The 19,546-nt window shown below is 53.2% G+C and overlaps 1 protein-coding gene across 1 annotated transcript in view; it reads left to right on the top strand.

Moving 5' to 3' along the window:
* PAX8 (paired box 8) overlaps positions 1 to 19,245 on the top strand; it is a 31,530-nt gene extending 12,285 nt beyond the window's left edge. Inside the window, exons 9-11 of the mRNA XM_060170015.1 lie at positions 5,695 to 5,796; positions 12,317 to 12,403; positions 13,849 to 19,245. Of these exons, the coding sequence (XP_060025998.1) occupies positions 5,695 to 5,796; positions 12,317 to 12,403; positions 13,849 to 13,925 (266 nt within the window). The 3' untranslated portion in view covers positions 13,926 to 19,245. The remainder of the gene's footprint in view (positions 1 to 5,694; positions 5,797 to 12,316; positions 12,404 to 13,848) is intronic.
* The last annotated feature ends 301 nt before the right edge of the window (positions 19,246 to 19,546 follow it).

Below are 19,546 nucleotides of genomic sequence, written 5' to 3'. Positions count from 1 at the left end.
ACCGCACGGTCCTCTTATTCAAGTTCATTGACGCTTTCTTGTAACTGTCTGTATGTTTTATGTCTGTCTGGCACCTAGGATTTTTTTTTTTCCCTCTGTGCATCCTGCGTCTAATGAGGGAGGTCCTCTTGGAAGAGGTGGGCACAGAGGCAAAGGATTCATAAAGGAAGCCCAGTGTGTGGGCAGAGAGGCAATGTTTAAGGGTCTGAAGCAAGGAGGAAAGTGTTGACTCAGTGCAGAATTTCAAAAGAGGGTGAAGTCAGTGGAGATGGGTCATTTGTTTTGACCAAAGTGATTAAAGAAGCAAACTCTGTGAGCTGAGTGAAGTGATGTCAGCCAGAGAAAATGGGATGGGGAGGGAGGGAGGGGGGAATAGAAGAGACTCACATCCACTGTGGGGTGGACCGGACCAGTCACCGGGCAAGACTGCCTGCCTTGTGTGCATGGTGGGCCGGGGCCAGGAGGGCTGGGATGAGGCAGGTAAGGGATGAGGGTGTGGGTGAAGAATGTGGTCACGGGGAGCAGTTCTTCACTTACTGTGGGAGCTGTGGAGAGGCTTGGCAGGACCAGCCAGAGAGGAGCGGGAAGGACAGAGGGCAGTGGGAAGCAGATATATCAGAGCACAGACCCGGGTGGTGGTGTGAAGTGTGGTTGCAACAGCTCAATGCAAAGTCCCTGCCCCAAAGCTCCCACGCTTTCTCCCCTCCCTGCCACCCTTTTAGGGCTTCAAGCACCCCCAGCCACCATGCAATCACAGGCAGGGGCTCTGAGAAGAGCAAGCAGTGGCCAGGCTTGGAGGGGCTGGGTCCAGGAGGTTGCCGAGAGCAGGAGGCAAGTTAAGGCCACAGTTTACAGAGCTAGGCCCGCCCCGTGGGTCAGGCACAAGGCCTAGGATGGCAGTATCCATGCTGAGCCCACGTGTGGGCCTGGAGCTCCTGAAAAAGCGTCCCCCCTGCCGCCTCTGCTCAAGATTGGACCTAAATACTTCCCACGTGGCCGAGCCACAGTGAGCGGACTGGGGGCAGACGGCAGAGAGAAAGCAGCTTGGGAGGGGAATGATCTGGGAGTTCCCTGGAAGTCCAGTGGTTAAGACTTAGCTCTTTCACTGCTGTGGGCCCGGGTTCAATCCCTGGTTGGGGAACTAAGATCCCGCAAGCCATGAAGTGCAGTCCAAAAAAAAAAAAAAAAAAAAAAAAAAAAAAGGAGGGGAATGATCTCAAGAGTCTGGGGGCTGGAAACCTATTCAAAGGAGGAAGAAATGAGCTTGAAAAAAACGGAAGGAAGTCAAGCCCAAATTAATCCGAGGTAATGATGCTGCAGACAGAGGAGACGAAGGAGGACCAGGTACATTTTCATTCCATAATGAAATGTCACCTATATGAATCCTCCCAGCTCTCTCCTCCTCTGAGTAGCTTCCTATGAACCCTGCCTCCCACCTCCCGCCAAGTCTTTGCCTGCATCCCCGGGGTCAAGTCCCCTCCCAGCCCAGCGGCTCTGCTAGTGCGATGTCTGGGGTGGTATTTTCTGGGTCTCAACTTCTCCCTAATCAGCCCAGAAAGAAGAAACCTCAGGGTTTGGAGAACAGGAAGATTTCTCCTAACTCTACTCGCAGTTCCCGTCAGAGGCCCCAGTATGGGGTCCCAGCACACTGGCCGAGAGCAGTATTGAGGCTGTCCTTGTCCTGGCTGTACCGGGGCTGAGTCCCGCTCAGCTGACGAGAAAGCCCTGACTTCGGTTTTATCATCAAAGAGCCCGTTACCCGCCTCCATCCTTCTGTGCAAAATTATATTTAATCCTGCCAAAGAGAGTTCTGGATTGCCATAAATTCTCCTTGCTATCAGGGCAAGATAAGGAGTTGAAAAGAGGTCACAGAGAGGGCAGACATCAAAGGGAGCGGATGAAATGGTCTGAAATCACCTCTACCCTCAGAATTCCTGCGAGTCCTGGCTCTGATCCTGGCCTCTACCGATATTTAGAACGTTTACCAGTATTTCTGAGGTGCTAGTGTTCTCTTCTAAAACCCCATTTCCCAGCCAGTCAACGTCGACCTGTGTCTGTGTCAGCTTCTTAAACATAGGACTGTATTGGAAGTATATTTGAGTACAGAGGAGATGGAATTACAAACCAAAGATAAACTTGTGGTGAAGAGCCTTAAAAAATCAATTAAGTCCATAAAATAGGCCGTGGAAGGATGCCTCCACCCTATGGCTTCTGTGGTTTCATTTCTAAGAAGGTTGCAAAGTTCTTGGCTTTGGGAGAAAACAACATGTTTAAGGAATTGAAGCGGAGTCTTGCGAGACTGGTGGGAAAGTTGATGGTACGGAGTCCGGGTGAAGGCCGTCCTGAAGACTGTCTCAGCAGGCTTTTCAAGGGGGCCAAGCTTCAGGGGAGGAAGCCTTCAGGAGTTTGCTCCAACATCTGATTCAGAAACCTCCGTCCCACTGGGAGAAAGTTAGGTGACTAAGGGGAGACGAAGATTAAAAATCTCAGAATACAGGGGAGTGAGGCTGGTGAATTCCGTTTCCCAAAGAGCAGTTTGGGAGCTAGTTCTCGTGGGACGGGACTCATGGGGGCAGCTGTGACTAAATTAAATTGTGGCTAAGGGGAGCTTGCACCCTGGTGCTCTGCCCACTGAGCTGCAGAGCTCAAGAAGCAGCAGGACCAGGTGATGGAAAGGGACAGGATAAGAGGAGAATGAAGGGGAATGTGGGACCACAGGGCTCCAGGGCCGGAAAGAGCTCTGCAGAGCACCTAGGCCAGCCCTAGCCAATAGGTGGCCTGAGAGCCAAGATATACCACCAACCCCAGTCACGGCAGACACAGATGCAGCCTCAGAATCCTTCTCAACACAATGCACCAGGAAGCCCCCTACCAATCAGTCAAATATTAATTAAGGTGAGCCCAATTTATAATCCGTCATCTAGCCTAGCTCCTCATGAGACAGACGGGAAGATGCGGGTCAGGAAAATTAAGTACTTTGTTCCTCAGCCACAATCTGGACCTAGATGTCTGTCTGTCTGTCTGTCTCTCTGTCTCTCGGAAGTAGGGAGGGAAGAGGAAAGGGAAAAGGCATCAGGCCCGAATCAGCCACCACCCTATTCCATCACTCTCCTACTCATGTCACGTACACCATGTGTCCTCATCCTGCCCGCACAGGCTTCATGTCACTACTCGCCTCTCATGGGCTCTGGTACCTGACCAGGGGCTTCATCCAAGGGTCCAAGGGGCTGACTCTGAGAGCTGATCGTATTGCAGTCTTCTTCGAAGAAAGATCAGATTTTCCCTTAGTGTCTCTTCTGCCTACTTCTCCCTCTCCTTCTAAATATACTGAAATTTCCCTTTCCTCACCTGTTTGGCCAAGCCCTCATTTGTTCAGGCCTGTGTCAAGTGAACTGAACCCATCTGTCGAATTCCAGTGGGTTCCTTTCTGTTTTGTCCAGCACCGACCACTGCTGGACATTATACTCAAACAAATTAGGAAATTAGGGGGTGTTGTTCATTTTTACCAAAACATTCACAGAGTTTTAAATAATGAATCAATGGCTCCTTTCCAATAGGATTTATTCTGTAAGGTTTCCCTTGACATGTAACAATTTATAGAATGTGTCCATTGCACGAATCAGTGTTCACCTGTGGCATGACACCTTAGCTCTGAATTATGTTGATAACATTCTGGTAATAGTAATAAGGTGTGTAAGGCTACTCTTATTTTTTATCCCATTTTGCATGTGAAGAAACTGAGGCTTAGGGTACGTCGGTGGCTGGTCTAGGGCACTTGGAAAATTAGTTGTAGAAGCAGAATGAGGACCAAAGTCCTCTGGTTCCTAGACCCTTCCCTTCAGAGGAAGGGCAGAAGTCCAGTAGGCCTGGTCTTGTTTGTTGACCCCCCCAGACTTGGACTTGGCTCCAATGCCCATCCCAGTCTATCCCCATCATGACTTAGCGCCTAGCCTTGCTAATTTAGCATTCTTGCTTACTGCTGTATCCCCAAGTGCCGTGAAAAGTGCCTAGGGTATCAGAGTTACTCAATCAGTATTTGTCCAATGAATGAACTGTCTTCAGGGAACCTCTAGAAATAGAGGTAAGGAGGGAGTTACTGCTGTATTGACAACTTACAGGGTTCCATGCGAGGTACCTTCCCTCCCATTGTTACTAGGCACCCCCTGAAGGGCCCGACATATGAAGGACCCCTGGGGGATGGATGGGAGGAAAGTTGGACAAACAGTGCCATGGAAGGGGTGGACTTGGTAAGTTGGTTGACAGAGGCTCACAGCGAGCCTATGTAAGTCCTAGGAGAGAAGGTAGCCCCCAGTATGGAAAAGGTGAAAGCATTCTGGTAATGGTGATAATCTAACACACAGGTTCTCATTCCGAGGTGATTTTGCCCCCCGGGGACATATGACAATATCTGGAGACATTTTGGGTTGTCACACTGAGTGGGAACTGCTACTGGCATCTAGTGGGTAGACCCAACATCCTACAATGTGCAAGACAGTCCCTCACAGAGAATTATCTCTTCCCAAGTGTCAATAGGTCTGAGGTTTAGAAACCTTGTAAACGTCACTGAGAGCTAGGACGACCCAATAATTTCATCATTCAAACGGGGGCATTTTGAGAGTGGAATGGACTTATTCCTAAATATGCTGGGACGGTGTTCATGACCTGGGCAGAACAGGATGCCTTGTCACCTGGCCAAGAGTCCTTGGATGGGGCAGAATCTCATGGGCCTGCAGGACATGGGGCAATGGAAGAAGGGACACGGGTGAAGCACTGTGGTTGTTGGCACGTGGTGTAGATGGAGAGAAACTCAGCAGGTCAGGTGGGGTCTCCAGAATGGGACGGTTTGACTACCTGATGTCGAGGAGAGGCAAAGCCAGGGAGATCAGGGCTTCACAGAGCAGCCTCTGTGTCACCAAGGCCAGAGAATTACCCACAAATTACAGATAAACAAAGAGAAAGATGGTTCTTTTCAGGAATGGCATGGACAGATGTCAGTGGTTCATGGGCATGTATAAACACTGTCAGCCCACATCTCCTTTCCAGGTCAGGAAAAGGCAATATGTTTCACGTCTCTTGCAGTTCTGATAGGCTGTATCCACCCGAAAGGCCAGGTCCAGGGGCAGGAACCTCCCTCTGGCTCAGCAAAGAGTGCAATGATTGATTAGCGATATCTGCCACACGTTTGAAAAAGGAGAGTGATGGGCCCACAGGACACACCTTTGCCGTCCCTTCACAGGGCCTTGTTCCCGGCTCTCCTTGGAGCTGGAGATGTGAGCTTTGAGTCCAGTGGCCTCTAACATATTTATTTAGGTCAGGCTGTGCCGGCTGCTATGTGGATGCCATGGGGGACCACAAAGACCCAGAAGACATAGCCCTCAGCCCCCTCCGATACCATGACATTTTTATGGATGAATAAGATTTGTGTCAATAAAATCATTGGAGAACAGGGAACAATAGAGGACCGCAGTAACCAGGACACCCTGCATGGTGGAGCCTGTGGCCTGGTCAAGGCCAGCCAAGGAGAGAGGAGCCTGGGCTCAGAGGAGGAGGGCGGGGGAGGAAGTGGGTCTGGAGAAGGACTCGGGAGAGAGCGGGAATGGCAGAGGGAAGGCTTGCTGAGCCCCAGGGGAGCAAGACAGTAAGTACAGGAGCCCACAGTGGCCCACCTGATGACACTTTGCTGTATTTTTGCAGGGCGAGAGATGGTGGGGCCCACGCTGCCTGGATACCCACCCCACATCCCCACCAGTGTACAGGGCAGCTATGCCTCTTCTGCCATCGCAGGCATGGTGGCAGGTAAGGGGAGGGGCTGGGCAGGAGGGGATGCATTGCAAAGAGGAAGTGGTGGCCCCAGGCCGAGCAAGAGAGGACGAGAGGTGAGCTGTGCCCTTCGCATAGGCTTCCCGAAGGGCAAGGAAGCGTGGACCGAGAGGTGTATCTTCTTATAAATGCCTGGAGAAGAGACTTCAGTGCAGTCCTGGCTCCATAACTCTCTCCAGCTCAGCCCCCTTCTTCCCAGATGCTCCTGTGTTACCCACCATGATGAAAAGGGAGGGGCTGGGACAGCCTGGTGTTCAGATCGGAGCTCTGCCATTTCTTCCAGTGATTCAGTGAGCCTTGATGGGGAAGCCGCTGGGGGCCATCGGAACACTGTGAGCTAAACCTAATCCTAGCCTACAAGCAGCCCGTGGTCTCCCAGTTATTCCACTCTGGTGAATCCCATTTACCCTTCCTGTAAAATCTGAGTTTACGTGGTGTTGGTGATGATGGCGATGAAGACGGTTGAAATACAACCTTCTTCACACCTCACACTCGCTCAACCCTGCACGGGCAGGACCCGTGGCCGGAGAGCTCCAAAGGTACTATAAAGTGTGAGACGAGCTGGGAGTACTTCTCCATCATCACTTGGACTGTCCTGGGATCCTCCCTGCCAGTCACTGGGGTCTCTTTATCCACCAGTGTGGTCATCACCCAGCAGTGACCCAGGGTATCAAGGTTTGGGCGAGTAAAGACAATGAGAGTTTCTTCGGGCGAGTCTCACTCTTTTAGGAAACATACAGGAAGGACCCCAGGTTGGATAGGGTCGAATAGAGCCATGCGCACCGCCCAGAGAGGCCTGAGGACCTGGAGCTTCTGGAAGGGAGCTCTGAATCAATCAGGGCATCTGTGACCTTCCTGCCAGCCCTGGAGCAGCCTCTCTGGCTTTGACTCCAGAGACTCAAGGCATTCACCCAGGCCTGCTTCCCTCCCCCACTGGCAGGGGTTATTCTTCACCAGCCACCCACTCGGGTGCCCTGTTCGAGGCAGGTGGGCTGGGCTCTCCCGGGCAGAGGGAGGGGAGGAGGAGGGCGGGAGGGAAGGAGACTCTGCGCTCCCTGGGAACCCGCTGAGCGGGCACTTGTCGCTGCTTGGTTGCCGTGGCGATGTGCTTAATGCAGCGTTGAAAATACAGAATACTGACTCCTCTCTCCCTCCTGGCCCCAGACTCCCTCCCTCCCTCCCTTCCTCTTCTGGAGCGTGAAATGAGATTGGTCCAGATAAAAAAGGAAAAGATTTGGTTATTTTTTTAAGAGTGTGGATAATGGGGCTCTCAATCAAAATCCCAGGCTCCAGTTGGCTCCCCCCATTCCCCTTCCAACCTCTCCACCTTTCCCTGCCGCCTGCTTAGAAGGGGAGGAGGAGATGTAAAGCACAGGGCTTTTCTCTTAATTATGGATCATTCCCGGGGGCAGGCCCAGGGCAAGGGGTGGTTCCTGGGGCCCAGAGTCTGACCTGTGAGGTAGCTGGAAGGCTTGGGCCTCTCATCAAAGGCCCCCAGGTTGTTTCCATAAAGACCTCACCCTGAGTGGGTGTTGTGGAAAAAAAATAAATAACACAAGTACAGCACGGACTGCAAAGTGAATTCCAAGAGGGGGCTTGCTTGGCAAGGTGGATGGCTCCCAGTAAGTTACATGCAAATCAGTTTTCAGAAAGTACAATGTTATTTAAATGCATCCCTGGTTCCCAGTAACTCCATGGTGCAAATGAATTCTTAAGGAATTTTTTTATAGAAAAAGTATTCGTGTCCATCTCTTACCAGTGGTTACAATCTCCAAGTTGACTGAAGCGAGATTCCTTCCATTAAAATCAAACCTTCATTGAGCACCTACTGTGTGCTAGGTACAGACAGAGTGCTCAAAGCAAGGCATACCAATGACATTCTTCAATCAATTGTGGAAGGAAGGAAGAGATCATTTGTCAGGCACTTTCTGTGTGCCTGGCCATTCATAGGTATACATTTATTTCTCATTTAATCCTCACCATAAGACTGGGAAGCTGGTATGATCTTAGTTTTATGTAAATAAGGAAACAAGCGTAGAAAAGCGAAGTAGTGTGCTCGGGCTCGTAACCATGCTAAGTGGCTGGGTTGTTCAAACACAGTTTTTTTGATTTCAAATCTAGCATTCTTTCAAACCTAGCGTACTACACCACGCTGCTTCCCACCATACCGGAAATAATGACATGTGTTATAGGAGAGCGACGTAGGAACCAGCCCAGGGCACAGATTTCTCTTATCCATTCATCTTCTCTTGTGCCTTCTAATTGTTGTTGCTGTTGTTCCTGTCTCATTGATACAGTTAATGACCCTCTAACCAGTTCTGGAGCTGTACCGAGAGCTCCGATAGATGGATCCATCCATCCATCTCTCCATCTTTCCATCCATCCATCTTTACACACAGTTTTACATACATCCGTGTATCTTGTCATCTATTCTTCCATCCTTCTATCATTCATCCTTCTATTCATCCTTCCTTTCACCCATCCATCCATCCACCCATCCATCTACCCATGCTTCTATCCATCCATCCCTTCTTCTATCCTTCCATCATCCATCCATCTATCCATCCACCTTTCCATTCATCCATCCGTCCTTCTATCCATCCTTCCATACATCTTTTCACGTATCCATTCTTTCATCTATCCATTATCCGCCCTCTCAACCATCCTTGCATCCTACCATCCATTCACCACTTTTCACTTAACAGATGGTGGTTGAGGATCTATGGTATGGGATGCTGGGGATATAGCAGTGAACAAGACAGGAGCTTACAGCCTAATAGCGGAGAAAAAAAGTGTAGTAAGAAAGTCAGTGAATGAATAAACAAGATAATTTCAGATAGTGATAAGCACTTGGAAGACAATAAAATGGGATGATGTAATACAGAGCCACAGGGAGAGAAGATTACTTTCGATTGGGTGATCCAGAGAGGCCTCTCTGAGAAGGTGTTCAAAGCGGTCAGCCAAGTGATAAACCGGGGCAGACCGAGCCCAGCCCAAAAGAACAGCGAGTGCAAAGGCCCCAAGGCGGGAACTGGGTTAGCATGACCACACAGAGAAAGAGGGCGAGATATCCAAGAACAGTGAGTGAGTGGCGAAAGCACTGCGGAATGAGGAGACGTTGTATGTGGATGGGTCGAATTTGTAAACTACTCAGGCCACTGGGAAAACAAATTGCAGACAGTCAAAAGCGGAAGCACAGAGACCAACTGACCAATTGAAGGACAATTGCAGTAGTTCATACAGGACATAACAGTGGTGGGGGCCATGGAGGTAGCAGGGGAGGAGGAGAACAGAGACACTGAGGATGGTAGAGCCAACAGCACTTACTAGGGAACTGGCTGTAGGGGTTCAATGACAGGGGAAACAAGGATGAGTCCCTGGTTTGGGGCTTGGGAAACAGCATGGATGGTGGTGACATGTGGGAGGTTAGACGAGGAAGAGGTAGAGTATTTGGCATGTGGAAGTCAAGAGTTCTATTGGGTCATATTAGGATTGAGACACCACCTAGATAACCAGTTTAATACATCAGTAGGCATATGATGTGTGTCTGAAGTCAGGAAAGAATCCTGACTAGGGCATAAATTTCAGCCATTGTACAAAGCTGTTATTTAATGCCAAGGGATTACACAAGATCACTAGAAAGAGAATGTGAATGGAAAATCACAGCAGGCTCACAAACCCAGCCCTGGGATTCTTCAGCATTCAGAGACATAGCAGAGAAGGAATGAGCAAGGCCAGGGAGTCAGAAAGGCCCTTGGATTGGGCGGCCAACCAGGAGGACTGGCATCATGAAACCCAAAGGCATGGAGGGAGTGATGAACTGAATCAAAATCGACTAAGAGGTTGAGGGGGGTGATGGACACGGAAATGACCACTGGAGTGATCGGGGTAGAGGTTGCAGAGATTTGAAGAGATCAGCGTTGGCCTGATTGGAGGGGAATGAGGAGGTGAGGGCAGAGACCATGGAGCAGAGAAGGGCTGGTAGCTGGAGAGGAATGTGGGGTAAGAAGAGGATTTTTAAAAGAGAAGATGGCGGAGCATGTATGCTGGCTAAGGCAGTGATGAATTGGAAAGGGAGACGTTGATGAAGAGTAAAGAGAAGGGATAAACTGTAGGGACCAAATCCTCAGAAAGGGGAGTGAGGCAGGATGCAGAGCAAACAGGATGGGTTGACCTTTCATGGGTGCAGGGACATTTCATCTGCTTTGGCTGCAGGGGCCTTGACAGATCTGATGGTGGGAGGATGCTGCAGCCAGGGGGTGTACCACCTCCTGAGTCTCGTACCCTACTCCAACTTCTAAGTGACCGAAGCAGATAGGTACTCTGTAAGTGTGTGTTGGATAAGTGAATAAGTGAGCGAGTGAGTGAGTGAATGCACGAAGAAGTAACACAGGGAGAGGGCAAACACATTGGACTTTCCACCTCTCTTCCTGTCCTTCGGAGCCACTGAGGTTGGCATTGGGTGAGGTGGAGTCAAAGCCTGAGGGCGTTGCTGGGCAACCAACGTAGAATCGGCTTCTTCCAGGGTGCGCTGAACCCAGCAGTAAGCAGGACAGGCTGCCTTGTGAACGCAAGAAGAAGTGCTGGGGGCTAGGGTCCTAGCAGGCCCTAAGGGAGCATGTGGCCTCGGGCAAATGTCCCTCTCTGCGCAGAAGCTTCTTCACTTGTGAAATGAATGGTTGGATGAGATCATTTCTTTTCCTTTTTACTATATTTAATTTAAAACAATTCTCTTTGATGTGACCATTTTTAAAGTCTTTATTGAATTTGTTACACTATTGCTTCTGTTTTATGTTTTGGGTTTTTTGCCACGAGGCATGTGGGATGCTAGCTCCCCGACCAGGGATCGAACCCATACTCCCTGCATTGGAAGGCGAAGACTTAACCGCTGGACCGCCAGGGAAATCCCTGGATGAGATCATTTCTTAGTTTCTGTCTTTCTATTTTTATCCCTTTGCTTTTCTTCTCCCTCCCTTCTTATACATGTATTTCTTGGGCTCCTGACCTGTGTTAGACTTAGTCCCCGCCCCTAAGGAACTTCCTGTTGCTCAGGCTTTAACACTGGTTGGATGACTGGTGTGAGGCTCTACTGAGCTTTATTTCAGCGCCTACCTAATGGGAAAATCAGAAAAGCTAGCATTTCTTCACTGCTTCTTATATTCCAAGCATGGTGCTCATAAGCATTTGACATGTGTTATCAGATTGAATCCTCAGCAAAACCCCATGAGATAGGGACAATAATCTGCCCCATTTTACAGATGAGGAAACCAAGGCTCAGAGGGGTTCAGTGACTTGTCCAAGGTTGCACAGCTAGGAAGTGGAGCATGGAGATTTGGCTCCAGGCAGGCCAGCTCCAGAGCCAGGCAGCTTCGAGCCTCTCTTCTAGACTCTGGGAAGGAGATCAGAAGGGAACCACAGAAAGCACGAGGCTCACAACAGCAGATCAGATTCTGGAAGGCAGTGTGGATTCACCGGAGCTCAGGGTTGGCGGGAACCTGGCTTTGTGGATGAAATTGTCTCCTAAGTACATAAATGGATGATCTGGGATTTCAAGTTAAGAGCCCTCAGGTCAACTTCTGCTCTGCCATTTCCCAACTGCGTGATTTGAGGCCCCCTACTCACTCGTGCTGTACTCCGATTGCCTCTTCTATAAATTGGCGCTACTGATGAGCACTTTGTCGGAAGCTTATGAGCATAAAGGGGCTTACCGTGTGGGAAAGTGTTTTGCCAACTTTACGCTCCGTCCCAAGCCCCAGCAGTAATTGCGGTGGTCTGCTCTGTTATTTAAAGGAATTCTTAAGTAATTTTTCTGGTAAGTAATTCCTTTGGTGAAGCCAAGAATCCAGTCACAGAAAGAGGTGATGTGATTTGCTTCGTGTAAATCATACACTGAATTTGCTTGCAGTGGCAGGTCTGAAATGAGACAAACATCTCTATGGAGCCAGTCCCAGGACACAGATGCCCTCCCCTCTCCTTCCCTTCACCCTCAGCAACCCCACCACCACCAAACACACGCCCCTCCCTCACAAACCATACTTAGGGAGGCTACAAAGCTTATCCTTACTGAGTCCTTCCATGACCCCTAACCCCTCTCACTCCCATTGGCCCTTCCTGGAAAGACCTTTCTACAGAAGGTCCAGGCAGCAGCAGAAGTGGTTAGAACCTGGGCCCTGGTCACAGCACAGCTTCCAAATTCCACCAGACCCTCCATGTGTGTAAGCTTCTGCAGATCCCCAAGCCTCTGTTTCCTCATCTGGAAAATGGGCACAATACTAAAATCGACGTCCTGGGGTTCCTGGGAGGGCTGATCTTGATGGGGCAGTACCTCCAGTCCCTGATGGAAAAGGCACTGCCCCACGTGATGCAGACTGAGGGGCCCCTGAAGGACTGATGGAGGAGGGCTTGCTCGATGCCTGCCCTGCAGACCCTCGTCTCCCATCCCCAGCCTTCCATTGGTGCCTCCACCTCATGGGTCTCTCACATTCTCTTCCCACAGGAAGCGAATACTCTGGCAACGCCTATGGCCACACCCCCTACTCCTCCTACAGCGAGGCCTGGCGCTTCCCCAACTCCAGCTTGCTGAGTAAGTCGCCTCTGGGGCCTCCCAGGCCCTCTGCTCTGCGGGGAGGAGGGGTGCAAGGCTGAGCCAAAAGTTGCCTGAGACCTGGGAGGCCCCAGTTAGATGGAGGGCCCAGGAAGACAGGTGTTTTCCGTCATCCGAGCAGATAGAGGGAAGGCAGGGTACCGGGTTGCCTGGGAGAAGAGGCAGAAGGAAGAGAGACTTGCGTGCACCACTGTCTCTCTTCTCCATCTTCTATTAAATCTTTTGTTTTGGGTAAGATTCAGGGCTCAGGCTTTGGGAGGGCAGTGGTGAGTGGACTCCAGAAAAATCTTGGAGGGGAACTGCCTTCCTTCAGGGACTTAGAGTCCCACAGCTGCAGACGCTGTCGCAGGGGCGCCCTGCGGGAGTACCAGCTGCCCCTCTGCCGCGGAGCACCCTGATTGCAAACAGTGCTGTCCTGTTGCCCGCATTAACCATCTAAGCAACTCAAAAATACTCACGATTCAGCACCAGAGCCCTTACACAGAAGTCCTCTGTTCCACCACATTCCTGTTGTTTGGCTTGAGATACGGACAGCCTTCAGGAGGAACAGAGAGTGAGCTGTGGAGTTGCTCATCAGCCCCCGTCTCCCCCCGGGCCTGGGCTGGGTAGAGAAGCTTTTCAGGAAACCAGGCCCCTTAATGGGGAACGTGAGGGATCCCACTGGAGTCTCCGTGAGGGATGGCCTTAAGGGTCTCAGAGCAAACCTGAACCGGACAGAAGCCGCAGTGCAGTACGGCCAACCGCAAGGGCGCCGTCGCAGGCCTGGCAGGACCATCCATTCCCAAGACGCCCCCTCTCCTCCTGTTACCTCCTGATGTTCCAGAAATGACTAGGAGGCTGGCTGAGCTGGGTTCTGTCTGCCAGATAAATTCAAGCCACCCTTCTGTTCAATGTAGCCAGAAAGGCTGACGGCATTGAGACATGCCCTTCCCACGGAACTTTCCCGGGCTGCCCATCCTGCAGGTGTGCAGAGCTACCCGGTGCAGGCCCTCAAATGTGCATCCCCCTCGACCGGTCAGGATCCAATCCCCCTGCTTCCCAAGAAGAAGATCCTCTGACCTCGCACGTTTTGGGCAAGGCTGGGGAAAGCCCCAGTGATCTCCCCGCGTGAACTTGGTTCTTCAGGGTTCCAAATGTAACTGCTCTCTCTTGCCCTCTCCCTGATACAAGGGTGTTGAAGGTCAAAGGAGTCATGGCGGGAGGGGCAAGAAGCCACTGTTCTCCTTCTGGCCAGAAACTCAAAGGTGAGGCCAGAGAAGGAGGAAATAGGGCCAGAGAGGAGTTAATCTTTGATGATCAGATAGGCCCGAGGGATCAATGATTAACTTGTGCTGTCTTAAAGGTTGGCAGAGGCAGGGAGAGTCTGTGGTGCAGTTTCCCCTTCTGACCAGCAGTGTTGTTGTTCTTTTTTCGAACGTGTCCAGGTTCCCCGTATTATTACAGTTCTACAACAAGGCCAAGCGCGCCACCTACCACTGCCGCGGCCTTTGACCATCTGTAGTTGCCATGGGGACAGTGGGAGCGACTGAGCAACAGAAGGACTCGGCCTGGGATGGGCCCCAGAGAGTCACACAAAGGAATCTTTATTTATTACATGAAAAATAACAACAAATCCAGCATCACGGCTCCCTCCCCGTGTGGTTGATTTAATGAACCATGAGAGACCTGACGACGTTGGAGAAGGCCACGCTGTCCTCCAGGACTCCTTAATGAGGGGCAGGAGTCCCAGGGGGACAGAACCGTCCCGTTCCAAAGAGACAAAATTGGAGGAGAAGTGGGGAGAGAAGAGGGGACAGCCAGAGGCTTGAGAGGGACGGCACATGGGGCCCACGACGGGGTCAGGGGCACACAGAGGCACCTCTGTGACTCCATCACCGACACACTCCAGCAGCCGCGGGCTGTAAGCGCTTCGGTCCAGCCCACGAGCCACAGCGGGTGCAAAGGCTCTCCCGCACCGCCGCCCGGAGACGCACCACCTTCTCTGGGCAGCTTGCTTGGCGCTTTCCACTCCTCTCCCTCTTGGCCCACAGGCTGAACACTGGGTCCAGCCAACCAGGAGCTCTGCCCAGTGGTCAAGGTGGTCATCCGCCTTCCTTTTACCTGCTGCGGTGAATGTAGGAGCTCCGTCCCAGATGCTCCCCACCACGGAACCACCCCTTGGCGGCCAGACCTCAGCCTTGCTGAGCCTATTGCAGCTTGAGACAGACATTCCGAAGCCCCCGGGCTCCTGGGGGTGGGGTGCAGCCCTGCCCAGGGCGGAGCCAGGCACCATGGCTGGGGACCCGCCTCCCCTCCCAACAGCCCTGCCAAGCCCACAGCTACCCCCCAAAGCCAGCCATGGCGGTTTCCTCTCTGGCTCCCACCGTGCCTGCCCTCCGCTCCCCAGGCCCGACTGTAAATACTGTAAATGAGGGTCTGCTAGAGTCCAGCTGCCCTCTTCCTCTCAGTGAACTGTCTCCCTGCCACGTCGGGCTTCTCCCCATGATGCTTCTTTTTTTTTTTAAAGACAACCACCACTGCCACAAGACTCAATAAACCATTACTCTTGGTCTCCAGCTTTGGGGTTGGCTGGGGAAGGAGGCACCCCAGGACTGGGTTTTTTCTCCAGAGAACCTCAGAGCCCAGTGGCCAGCGAACTCACTTCGGGGGCCGGGCATTGAGAGGACCACGAATGCCCAAGGGAGAGAGCCCCTGACTTAGCATTCACCCTCTGCCCCAGAGACATGTTCAGCCCCGGGCAAATCACGTATCCCAAGCTTTGACTGTGCCAACTCTGAGTAAATGCGAGCACAAAATAGGCACGTGGCCCAGTGCCTGGCCAATCACAGACTCCTCACAGGTAGCTGCTGTTGTTATTAACAGGAAGCCAGAGAATCCGCCGGGAAGGTTGGAGGCAGATCCGGGAACAGCTCTGCACTGGAGCCCACATAAACAGCTCTTAGGATCCCTGAGGTGTGAGAGGAGGGAAGGGAGAAGACAGTTCCTGGGCTCTGCCGGATGGGGCCTCACGTAAATTAAGCCGCCATTTGCCCTCTTTTACATATGGAGAAACTGAGGCTCAGAAGAAAATGAAATAACTTGCCCAAGGCAGGAAGTAGTAGATTCAATCAAGTCCTCTTACCTTAAGTCCAGCACTTTCACCCAACAGCACAGGGCTCTCATCAGGGATGCCAGGGGGCTTCTAGACCCAAGGGAGGTTCTGAGACTGCCACCGAGAGTTAAATTTTTTGGGGTTTGGTTCCTAAGTATTTGGCAAGACTGTGCAATCAGGAAGCTGAGGCCAGGAAGGGGTGAGGGAGCTACTCTAAGGACTCAGGACAACCCCCTTCTGTGAAATTTTAGAGGACAAGTCACAATGGTGACTGCCAGGTCTCTGCCTCCAAGAGGGTGCCTGGCCCACCAGCGGCTGCCTGGTGTCTGCGTGGACCCTTTCCGTGAGGGACCCAGCTGGAGCCGGGGACAGGATGCCCAGATTAATGCCGACAGCTACGCAGATAACAGCTGAGGTTGAGTCAGGTGGGGGAGGGGCTTCCTCATCCCCCACTAGCACCGCAACCAGGGGCTCCCAGGCTGGGAGGGCAGCAGCTGAGAGACAGGCTTCTGACCTCCCTGGTCCTCCCAAAGGAGAGGCGAGGAATGCTCGCTGCGGATGGCATAGACAGAGTGGGCCCCCCACAAGGACCAGTCCCCATGACTTCTGAGCGGATCTGAGATGAGGCTCAGTTTTCAATAACAGGATATTCCTCCAGCCACGAGCAATGGTGGCAGGACTGCATCCCATTATATCTGGGTTCCTGAGAGCCCTAAGACAGTCCCCACCCAGGAATCACCTTGAGGTGGATGGTGCCCCCCCAGAGCCTGCAGAGCGAGCCTTCCTATTCCCAGCCAAACCCTTTCTGGGGACCCTGGTGCCCCGGCAGCCTCTCCAAGCCCTGAATGACAAAGGGACCTGGGCTGCGCTTTTGCGGGCTGACCGTGGTTCAGCGCTCCCCTTCCTTCTCGGAGGTGAGCTGAGCCCCCCGGGACACTCTGCTCAGAGCAGGTGTCGGCGAGTGTGCGGCAGGTCCTGGCCAGTAGCGCTCCAGACACTCCGTCCACAGTCAAACCACGGGTCCCCCTTCGGGGCTCGAAAAATACAGCCGTCTGTGTGCTCGGGGGGAGAGATGATCTCAGGTGCCCTGACATCAGGGGTGGTGCTGGGACAAGTTGGCGAGGTACATGACGGGGTCGTGGTGAAGAAAGAGTATGAGGGGAAGGGCGGGGAGGACAGGTGTTGGGAGGCACAGATGAACAGGAAGCGGCTTTCCTGCTGGGGAGTGTGCGGAGTATCCGTGGGTAGCTGCGTGGGAAGTGGCAGAGAGGTAGTTTACTCTGTAGCAGGGTCGAGGCCCTGGGTTTTCTGAAGGCATATGGGAGCAGTGCGTGTGTCGGTGGGAGAACTGGGGACGAAGCCTGGGCCCGAGGCGTTCCCAGGGCAGCGAGGGCCCTGCCTCACTGCCCCCCCCCACGCCCCATCCCCATTGCACCCTGGAACCATCCCTCTCACTGCCTGTGTGGAGAGTCTTCCTCAGCTTTCCAGGCCCTACTGCCCGGTCTGTCATCCCTACCCTTCCTCCTCCAGTGGCCCCTGCCCTCCTGGCATTGGCCAGGAGAGCCCGGGGCGCCTGGAGCTCAGCGGTCTGTGTGGGCCAGGCAGCCCCTGCATGGTGATGCGTTTCCTGCTGGGAGACAGAGCAGCTAGAACCCTACCTGGGCCCACCAGGTGGGGCAGAACACACCTTTCTAAGGTGGACTGGAGCTGCTGTGACCTTCTGGCCCCTACCCCATGGCCTGCGGCAGGGGGAGGCAGAGGCAGCTAGGAGTCCTGCCCCAAGGCCAGCCCCTCCTGTCTCTTCGCCAATATCCTTGGCATTGGTTGTTACTAAAAAACACGTACCTTCTGCCCGTCATGTGCCAGACGCACACTCAACCCTCACAACAGCCTCAGGTGAGAGGAGAGTGTGACCACAGTCTACAGATGGGGAAGTAGGAGGCCAGAGAAGGTGAGGGGCTTGCGAAGGTTTCCCCCCTCCCGCTGTCCTCACCATCCTCCTGGCCCCCTCCCCAAATACTCACAACTTTTCCCACCAGCGTCTTCCTTTGGGGATGGGCACAGGACAAGGGGGCTGGAGACCTCGGGGTCCCGAGTCAGTGCCCTGAGCTTCAGCAGGGATCGGGGCTCCCTCCCTGGCCCTCCCTGAACTCCCCCATCCTCAGAAGATAGAATAACCCTTCTCCCATAGGCTTAGTCTCCGTCTGTTTACAAAACTCATTCCCATCCATCTGTGTCTCCGATTCTGCACATCGGCCCCGGTTTGCCCTTGGGGAAACTGAGAGCAAGAGATGACTGGATCTTTCAAGGTCGTTCAGAGGAGCTGGGACCACAGCCCGACCCCTAATCTAAGGCCAACTCTGCATCCCAATCTAAGTCCTTGAGTAGCTGGATGTGGCCAGGCTTCTGCAGAGACCTCAGGCTCCCATCACTTTGTAGGGAGGGACAGAGTTATGGGGCCGCCTCCTTGACCCTTAATGTCCCCCCAGGCCGCCCCTTCTCCAACTTTTAGGGTCATAAAGCATTTCCACCGCAGGCAGGGGTCCGATTGTTCCTCTGCCTCAGTTTGTGAGACACCCGCAGACAGGGAGTGACCCAGCCTGCTACCTGCAGCTGCCGCTGTGATTGTGATGAAAGCATCCCGGCCCACAAAGGCCGCCTCCTCTCTTTCCCTCGCACCTTTCTCTTTCCTTTTCCCACCTCTTTTAATCTCAGCAGTCCCTCTTCTGCTGAGTCCGAAGCAATTATTCCTTTGAGAGACCTTTGTGTCTGCAGTGAATGGTGGGGAGGGCTTAGACTTTCCCCGTGTCTGCTCAGGACAGGCTGGAAGCATTTCTCCCTCCTTCCATCCCTTCCGCTTGCTTTCTTACTCTTCTCATTACTTTATTCTCTTCCTCTGGCTCTTGGGGGCTCTCGGGACACGGATGCTGGAGGTCCTTATCTCCTGATGGCAGATCCCGATTCCCTACTGCTCCCTGCTCCAGCGCATGCACCCACACACACCACCAGCAACCCCATCGCCACATCTCTAAGCCCCTCAAACCAAACCCGGTGCCTGGCTTCCTGGACAAAGCTGGAGGGAGCAAGGAAGGCCGGTCCCCGCCCCGGCAGCATCCTCCCCGGACGTCCCCCTATCTCCTTCTCTCGCTGAGCTGAGCGGCAAAGGCTAAGCCCCAGCTGCTGAGAGGCTGCCCTGAGATTTGGGGCGAGGGCTGGGGGAAGTGGGGCTTTGTTTTGGGGGAGAAGGGAGGTCAGGGCCGAGCTCCTCTGCATCTGTACCCGGTGGCAGCCGGCCAGGCTGGGGAGGGAAGCGCTGCCTCCGGCTCTCCCAGGGAAATGTGATTTCCCCTTGAGTGAAGCAGACTGTGCAGTGTGGAAATTGGCTCTTTTCTGAGTGAGTGGCGTCTGTTCTGGAGTCGGGGGCGGGCTGGGGCCCACGGGAGGCCGCGCTGGCCCCCGGAGTGAGCCCGGAGCAGCCATGTGCTGAGAACTCATTAGGGATAAATCAAACTAGTACCAGCATGAAGCCAACTCCCTTCCCCCCACCGCGCCTCCCGGCGCCCCCCTTCTCTGAGACGCCCCACTTCCCCTCCCCCTCCTCTCCAGCCAAGGCATCCTCCCCCGTGTAACGGGAGCCCAAGCCCACACGTGCGTGCGCACAATCACACACGCAGCCCTGCCTTGAATGAGAACCGCTTTCATTTACAAATAAATCTTTTTGTTTGTTTTAGATGTGTTTGCTTTTTACAGGGAGGAGGGCGTTAGTTAGCCTCCCTAACAGCCCAGGCCTGGGAACTCACATTCCCCTCCAGCCCACCCTTCCACTGCCATCAGGCCCCGGTTTTCACATCCTGCTCGTGCCTCCTGGGGGTCCTGAGTGGAGGCCCCCAGCTGTGGGCAACGTTGGTTCCCCCCATACACCCCCTGGGGAGAGGAGTGCACCCCCGTGGGCCCGGCCAGGAGAGCATCCCCCAGCCCACCCACACGCCTCCCCAGGGGACCTTGCTGCGGCAAAGACATTGTTCATCAAT

Source organism: Lagenorhynchus albirostris, chromosome 13 (assembly GCF_949774975.1).
Source record: "Lagenorhynchus albirostris chromosome 13, mLagAlb1.1, whole genome shotgun sequence".
In the NCBI taxonomy this organism is placed as follows: Eukaryota; Metazoa; Chordata; class Mammalia; order Artiodactyla; family Delphinidae; genus Lagenorhynchus; species Lagenorhynchus albirostris.
This window is presented reverse-complemented; position numbering and strand designations above follow the sequence as displayed.